Here is an 8,602-nt window from a genome sequence, read left to right as displayed (position 1 = left end):
GAAATCTGGGGAACAAATTCGTAAGGCTCTTAAGAACAGGTTGTGGCTACGCCTATCTCGATAGGAATGTCGTGAGAGCTAAAGTAGTGAATGTATGAAAGCGAGAACGTTGGTTTTCTATATAGGTAAGTTTGTATTCTGTTGTGTCTCTAATCATTAAAACATTAAGAAAAGAACTTTTTTTGTCTTTTTCCCATTCAACTTTAAATTTGATGCTTGGCACTAATGCACTTAATTTTGAAAGGAATTTATTGAAATTGCTGCATCTATTATCCCAAAATGTTAGAATATCATCTACATATCTCATCCGCAGGTGTTTTTTTTGGGTTTTATTGAATTTATTACTGTAGTTTCAAAGTATTCCATGTATAGATTGGCTAAAACAGAACTTAAAGGACAACCCATACTACACCCGAATTTTTGGTGCTTATATGAGTACACGATGAAAATACGTTATTAGATACACATAATTCAACTAACTTTGTTATTTTGTCAATTGCCAATGGGGAAAGGTGATCTGAATAGGGGGCTAATTTTTCCTTCAAAAGCTGAAGAACGTCCTGCACTGGTACTTTTATGAATAGGGAATCTACATCAAGGCTTGAAAGTTTTATGTTGTGAAGTGGTATATGTGCTTCTCTGAATGTTTAATGTGACTGGGAGAAAATTCTAACATTTTAGGCGGTAATAGTATGGGGGCAAATTTCAGAAATTAAAAACGTATTAGTGCCCAGCATCAAATTTAAAGTTGAATGGGAAACAGACAACAAAATTCCTTTTCTTGATGTTTTAATAATTAGAGACACGACAGAATACAAATTTACCATATTATAGACAACCAGCGTTCTCACTTTCATACATTCACTACTTTAGCTATCACGACATTCCTATCAAGAGAGGCATAGCCAGCAACCTATTCTTCAGGAGTTTCTTCAGTTACTGGTACCACGCCCCATTATTAAAAAATATATTCGAGCCCACGTGAATTCAAGTATTTTCCTCACTTTCTTATTACAATATTATATTATCGCAGAGAAAACCTGCAAAATTCGCATGTCAGTTCTAAGGAAGGTGACCACACCTTCCACATTCCTATAAAGCCCTGTCCACAGTAGCGGGCACTGCCCGACGGGCAAACACTGTTCCCATAACTCGTTCCAATATACTGACCAACCGAGTAGAATCCAGAACGATGTGACTGTCTGGTAATACTGCTCCATAAGCGATATAAGATATAAGCAGTGGGAAGTGCCCGACGGGGCATGCCCGCTGGTGTGGACAGGCCATAAGGAGCTGTTTGTCTTTATTATTGTGGGTTGGGATGATTTCAATGATATCTCTGTTCACGTTGCAGGCTCTGCTTAGAAAATGATTTAACCAACATACAGACCTGCGGATAGATCTAGGACTAATTATTGTTGGCATTGCTGCCATTTACCCGTGACAGTAGTATTCCTTCTGTGAGTCAATAGCGTCGTTTCTCTCATTTGCAGGACACCTTTCGCAATCCGAGAGAATGTCCTGTTTGCAAACAGGAATTCAATGGGGAAGATCGTCGACCACGAAATCTCCAGTGCTCACATCATCTCTGCACCTCTTGCATTGACACAATGCTCCGCAGTGGTGCCTCGTTTTGTCCCATTTGCCGCGAATATGTCAGCGGCGTCTCAGCTAAGCATTTCAAAATCAACTATGGCGTGGAGGATTTCATGAGGTTCCAGGATTCGGCAGACAGAGGCAAGGGATCCCATCCCATGTCAAAGAGGATGGCACGAATAACAAAGGAATACATAGATGCCACAGAGCAACTGGTGAAGGACTGTGAGGACAGGGAAGGTCAGCTGAAAGACAGACTGAACACGATAACTCCGTTGGAGGAAGACTTGAACGCTGCCATCGAGATTGGAGTGCGAATTAAGGGCCAAGCTCCAGGTGCTCGTCCACCTAAACAAAATGGCCATCCAAGAGCTGGGGAGGGAGAGTAATAGAATTCGCAGCCAAATTTTGGAATCGGAAAATAAACGGAAGGAATTACAGGTTGTGTCTGAAGAACTGGAACAAGCAAAAACTTCAGGAGACGCTGCAAATTCTCTTGGGATGGCCGACGTGTGTCATCATGAGATCGAGGAATGGATGGTCAATCATGATTTGCCTCCAGAAAATAAGGATGCACTGAAAAATGCAGAAAAGGTAATCACCCCCTTCAATTTTCAATTGTCTATCTGTCTGAACATCAGACTAAAGTTATGTACATTCACTGTTAAACTTTCAATAAATTAACAACAAAAACCTGATACAGCGAACGGAAAATGGTAAGTGAAAGAGCCTGTGAGAAAATCAAAATAATATTGTTCTTTTATTTGCACTTGTAAAAATAAAATTGTCTTTTTCATAAATTAGGTCTGCAAATCAACGAAAGACAAAGTTAACCTGATTCTCGAAATCATAAACTCCGAAGAAATAAATGGCAACTTAGTCTTCCGGAGTTCTACATTCTGCAGAAAGTTAAACTTGCCTGAAGTGATCACGGTAAGTAAGAGGCTGACTATCACTATACTCGGTTTTTTTCCATTTATCCACCCACCTGTGGTGCTCGTACATAGTAACACTGCATCCCAAGCTTTAAATAGTTACGCTATGTGTAAGTTTTAGGTAAGTAAAAGGATATTTGGGTGTACATTTGCAACTGAAAAGTGTTTTAATAATTTACTTTATGCGAATTGCACCGTTAATATTCGAAATAGGATATGGTTATTATTGTTGAATGTAAGCTGCCTTTTCGGGGTGGCGAATGGAACAGCCAGACGCAGTGGCAGGAAAAGTACTAAAACGCACTTTATAAGAATTAAAAGTATATACTGATATACTTACTTGTAATGAAGTAACACGAAGCTTAGTAGCGAGAGTAGGTGTGGTCCGTAAGTTAAACATCTTGCAATAGTGAACAGCGAGAGAAGCACTTTTCCCGCCACTGCGTCTGGCTGTTCCATTCGCCACCCCTCCGAAAAGGCAGCTTACATTCAACAATAATAACAATATCCTATTCGAATATTAACGGTGCAATTCGCATACTGTAAATTATTAAAACACTTTTCATTTGCAATGTACACCCAGATGTCCTTTTATTTACCTAAAACAAAAACTTACACATAGAGTAATTATTTAAAGCCCGGGACGCAGTGTTACTATGTGCAGGCACCACAGGCGGGTAGACAGATGGAAAAAAAAAACAAGTATAGTTACTATCTTTAAAACCATTCTTCTGATTCATTGTCCCCTACCCTAAAACCTGGGAACAGCACAACATTTAACTACTCTGTATCGGTACTGAAATATAGTTTCCAAATAAATTGGTGCATCCAGTTAGGTATTTGGTGGAAAATTGCCATATGGCCCCAGAAACTGACTTGCCTTGGGTAATTTGACTTGTCTTTAGCTAGTGGGGATATAAATGAGAGAGACTCACAGTCGGAGGATTTGGTCTAGAAAGTCGACCATCAATTATGTCGAAGATTTCAAAAAAAAAAAAAAAACGTTAATGAATTTAATTCATGAAATACGTAATAGTCTTTTTTGTCTGCCTTTAATGCAACTAGCTATGGTAATTGTATAACAGATGTGTCAGCGCAAAACATTAAAATAAGTGTTAGCTAGCGAAAGTTCCAATTTGCCTATGAAATTGCCGTTTATATTCTTATATCAGTATAATATATTAGTCAGTCATCCTTTATCTAAGCTGTTTTACACCATTGCACAGGAACAGATAGATTGTCCTTTTTTTCGATGAGTGAAAGATATATCGTCAAAGAAATATGGCGTCAATGTGCATAACATTTATTCTCTCTCTCTCTCTCTCTCTCTCTCTCTCTCTCTCTCTCTCTCTCTCTCTTATTATTCAACGGTCTTATATTCACCCTCCGTTGACTAAGAATCTATATCCAACGGCAGTGATTATTACACCCCATCCAAGACAGCCTTCGTTACCTAAGCCAGTCGCAATAAACGTAAAAAAATTTAAAAAGGAACAAAACAGAAAGCAAAAGACTCATCCTTACCAGAGGTTTTGAACAAAATTCTCAACACTGCCTAAGCTGCATCTCTGTGCGCTCTTAACGTGAAGTCCCTGTTAAGATGGTGTTTAGTACAGTTTTATATAGGATCTCTCAGTATTCGAAGAATTTCTAATATAAAAACGAGTAAAACTTCGCTTCGCCACAAGGAAAGTTTTTCTGTACAGCGTATGAAACACTCGATGTGCTGCAGTATGATACCCTCAGCTACGACCAGGCAGCACTCGGAATTGGACTCGGCGGTGCCAGACGCATGTGCCATGGTTAACCTTAAATAAAATAAAAACCACTGAGGCTAGAGAGCTGGAATTTGGTATGTTTGATGATTGGAGGGTGGATGATCAACATACCAATTTGCAGCCCTCTAGCCTCGGTAGTTTTTAAGATCTCAGGGCGGACAGACAAAGTCATGTTAATAATTTCCTTTTACAGAAAACTAAAATCATTACATTTGAAGCTGTCACTGTGTACGTGCATTCAGCTCCTGACCTTAACATACATTACGATTGTGGGGTACGGGTACCCAAGGGCATAAAAGGAAGAGTTCAAGTAGCTCGCAGATAAGCTCATTTTTAACTTTTTTGTTGTCTAAAAAAGGGCGACATCGTGCTGCAGATGGGAGAGGATATAAGACTCTTAGCAGAACAAGAGCTGCTCTTTGCTGTTCAGCGTGGACGAGGTCAGGTTTCCTGCGCCAAGATTTCTTATCGGGGGAATCACCTCTACTTGCATTGCCTCTTGAACAAACTTCCTCCTCAGAATGCCCGCACCATCGGGGTATGTGCCTTCACTTGTCTTGACTCGGTTTTTATAGTTGTAATGTACATATTGGGACAAATATAATGTTTTCTTGCTACCTACAATTCTTATATTTATGGTTAGTTATTTCTTTGTAATTTCTGTAGATAGTAAAACACAACTATTTGATTTTGAGCTTAAACATAGAACAAAGTATACAACATGAAGTTCCTTTTGGAAGAACTGAGGAACCGTTAATACCATAATATCATATTTTAGGTTCCCTTTAATTATATATATAAAAAATTCTTTGGAAAACTCTTCTTGGTAATATTTTTCATTAAGAGAGATTTATCCTAGAGCGAATGATTCTGCAGAAATAGATATGAACCGCTGCACTCATTTCTCATTGCAGTATAAAGAGCTGATGTCCCAGAAAGAAAAATCGATGCTGTCTTTTCTCGAGATCGGATCCAAGGAAAAGGTCTTGGGAAGAGTTCACATTAGGCTTCTACCAGACAATCCCAGGGCAAAGAACTTCGCTCTGTTGTGCTCAGGGATGAAGGAAGTTTCCTACATTAATTCCAAACTGCTCGAGACCTGGGGCAAGGGTCAAAACAGGGAGCACATCAGGGGAGGAGATTACGCGAGGAACACAGGAGAAGGAGGGGCACCTCTGGTCCCTGTCCCTATGGAAAACGAGAAGAAGAGCGACCCCTGGAGAGCTGGGAGCGTCTGGGGGAAGCGGGCAGAAACCTCGGCTTCGCAGTTCTACATCAGCACCAGAGACGATCCAGGCGAGATGATCAAGGGGCTCTTCGGGAGGGTGGAGGACGGCCTCCAAGTTGTGAAGGAGGCAATCCAGTCTTTCGATGACATAAGGCAACTTAAGATAACCGACTGCGGTTTCGTCTTTCATCCGTCTAGTCATTCTGAGTCCATGAATATGTTTCGTTGCGTTTCCAGGATATTTTTGTTTGAGCAAAACTGGTATCGTGAGGGCATACTTTCAGGGAACAATGGTACTATTCGTAGAGGGAAAATGGTTAGTCTCTGACATGCCATAATTTAAAGAAAACTCGAATGTGTCTTTGGAAAAAAAGAAAAAAAAAATGCTTGGATGGGAATTACCTACAAAGTTCATTATAAGACATTGAAAGTTGGATGATAATGTCATCTGCCCTAAATATACCTTGGATATATCTGGGAACTGATGACGTCACTCCACAATACTTAAAGCAGCGAGTTATTTAAACGACGAAACTAAAATTGTCTCACCCAGGGTTTCCAACCTTTTTTTGGCCATGCCCCCTTAATCACTTCTAAAATCCTGATGGCCCCCTGTTATGATATACAGTTCTTATATATTCATGTGGAGGAATCCTGAAAGGCCCTCAAATTGGTTTAAACAGTCTCGAATTCGCCCCCCCCCCCCATTTGAAAATCAAATTACCCCCTGGTGGGGCGTACACCCCACGTAGGGAACCACTGCTAACCCATAGGAAGATGATTTTTCGCTACCCAGTAAATTCTTCTCCAGAGACTTAGGGAAGAATGGCAGATGCATGGGGGAGGACCCCAGGTCGAGAGAGGCTTAGGGAAGATTGCAGATACAAAATGGCGACGAGGGGAGGGGGGAAGGGGGAGGACTTCAGGACATAAAAGCTCCCTATGCATATACACATATTAGCTATGTTAATGAATTATGCTCTCTTTAACTCGAACGTCTATATTGTAAGATTGGTTTACTTTCGCGTTGACTTTTATGTATGCATCTAACCTTCTTTTGTTGGTATATTAGGCTCGCTTTCTTATTAAATTGATATTGTCCAAGTGTGCAAATCACTCTGTCTCTGTGTGTGCATATAGGCAGGTAAAGGTTTCATGCCGCCATTGTGGTTCAGGTAGCTCTGAAAATGAGACAATTAGTTAAGCCTAATGCACACAGTTGCACACTGTTGGGTCAGAGATAACAGAGATAGTGAAGAAACCCCGATGCTCGAACATCGATATTTAGTCTGTTTTAGAATGATTTTCCCAAAAGTCTAATGATTTTGGTATCTTGAAGTATTTCACGTTAAAGACAATCAGGTTTTGAGAGTAATATTGTATGTAATGTACAAATCGTATGAGTCAGATTGACGTACTTTTCTAAAAGCAAGAGTCCTTTTGAACATAAGGTCAGCCTGGTTTAGAAACGACAGCACCAATGTGATCACAGTTAGTGACTAATTTCTGTATCTAATCTAGGATTGTCCGAATATTATAAAAATCATCTGAAGTCTCCCTATCGCTTTGATATTTAAAAAAACTGTCGTAGATAAGCGATTGCAGGAAGAGAACACAAGATGATAAGATCCGGAACAGTGTTGCCACTGAATATTTTGGTCCAACTGGATGTCTGAATTCAAATCACTCATCATTTGGAATTTGCATCCTATTATTTGTCTTTAATCCAATAAAATTCTGCTTTTTTTTGACATATATTTATATTCACATAATTTTTTGTACCCCATTTCCCAATCAAATTATAGAATACCTGTTTTTTATATGTATATAAAACGTATCACACCTGGACGCTGAATGTAAATGTTTTGGGTCAAAGTTTATTACTTTCTTTATTTCCCTCGCAAATATAATATGGATATAATCGTTGCAACTGACAACCAGTATAAAAATATTTTCCGCGCTATTGTTCGAGGTCTTTGACAAGACTGCCATTTTGTATTTTCTTCATATTTGGTCGAGCAGTTTCTGTACATCCATCAAAAAACTCTCTGCTCGAATCTTAGACAGCTCGAGCAACTGTGACAGATAAATAAACTCAGGTTTTTTTTTAATTTGCAATTTTCATATTCCATCCTTTTGATTTCATGGTTACCCGTATAATACAATATCATTCTTCTTCTTCTTCTTCTTCCCAGCTTGTTCCCATTTTTATATGGGGTCGCCGTTTCGGATGAGCCGTTTCCATCTATTTCTATCTTGTGCTTCTGCCTCATCAATTCCCTTCTCATGTAAGTCTCCTCTCACACAGTCCTTCCATCTCTTTCTTGGTCTCCCTCTTTTTCTTCTTCCTTGCACCTCCACCCCCATAGTATGTCTCCCAGCGTGGTCCTCATCTCTCCTCAACAGGTGTCCATACCATCTCAGCCTCCCCTCCTGCACTTTCTTTGATACTTCCACCACCTTAGTTCGACCCCACCTTGTGTTAGTCATTTCTGATCCTATCCACTCTTGTTACCCCAGACATCCACCTAAGCATTCTCATTTCCGCCACATCCATCTTCTTCTGCTCTGCTTTTCTCATGCTTGCTGTTTCCGTACCATACAGCATTGCTGTTCTTACCACCGTCTTGTGCAAATTTTCCTTTTAACCTAAGCGGCACTCTTTTGTCACAAAGAACTCCCGAGGGCTGCTCTCCAGTTGTTCCAGCCTGGCCTGTCACCCGATGTTTTACTTCTTCTTCCATACTTCCTCCAGCGTTAACAAAAGATCCCATTAAGTAAAGAAAAAAGATTGATGCATTTGATCACCATTTATTCAAATAAAGGAAGAAAAAATATAAAGGATTTCAAATTAGTTTAATGAGGAAAAATGTTTACTAATGATAAGATCCGAGTGGATCTTTTTTTTTTTTGTCTTCCCCGAGTAGCAGTAGGGGGAGACATGATACAGCCACCCACCCCTTGCAAATCATTTTCCCCACCCTGGGTGAGGGCCAGGTAGGTAGGGAAATGGGTGGGTAGGGAGATATCTACCCTCCTCCTGCAAACCTGTTTTTCCGCCTCGG

The 8,602-nt window shown here is 40.0% G+C and overlaps 1 protein-coding gene across 2 annotated transcripts in view; it reads left to right on the top strand.

Moving 5' to 3' along the window:
- Positions 1-1,467: 1,467 nt before the first annotated feature.
- LOC135199560 (uncharacterized) overlaps positions 1,468-8,602 on the top strand; it is a 371,126-nt gene continuing 363,991 nt past the window's right edge. Inside the window, exons 1-4 of one of the 2 annotated variants that reach the window (XR_010311095.1) lie at positions 1,468-2,190; positions 2,401-2,529; positions 4,668-4,847; positions 5,224-6,712. Coding sequence is in view for 1 of the 2 variants with exons in the window: in XM_064227722.1 (XP_064083792.1) it covers positions 1,954-2,190; positions 2,401-2,529; positions 4,668-4,847; positions 5,224-5,865 (1,188 nt within the window). In the remaining variant the exon portion in view is untranslated. Of the gene's footprint in view, positions 2,191-2,400; positions 2,530-4,667; positions 4,848-5,223; positions 7,296-8,602 lie in introns of those variants that run through there. The other variant, XM_064227722.1, reaches the window with a different exon arrangement.

Source organism: Macrobrachium nipponense, chromosome 25, assembly GCF_015104395.2.
Source record: "Macrobrachium nipponense isolate FS-2020 chromosome 25, ASM1510439v2, whole genome shotgun sequence".
Lineage (NCBI taxonomy): Eukaryota > Metazoa > Arthropoda > Malacostraca > Decapoda > Palaemonidae > Macrobrachium > Macrobrachium nipponense.
This window is presented reverse-complemented; position numbering and strand designations above follow the sequence as displayed.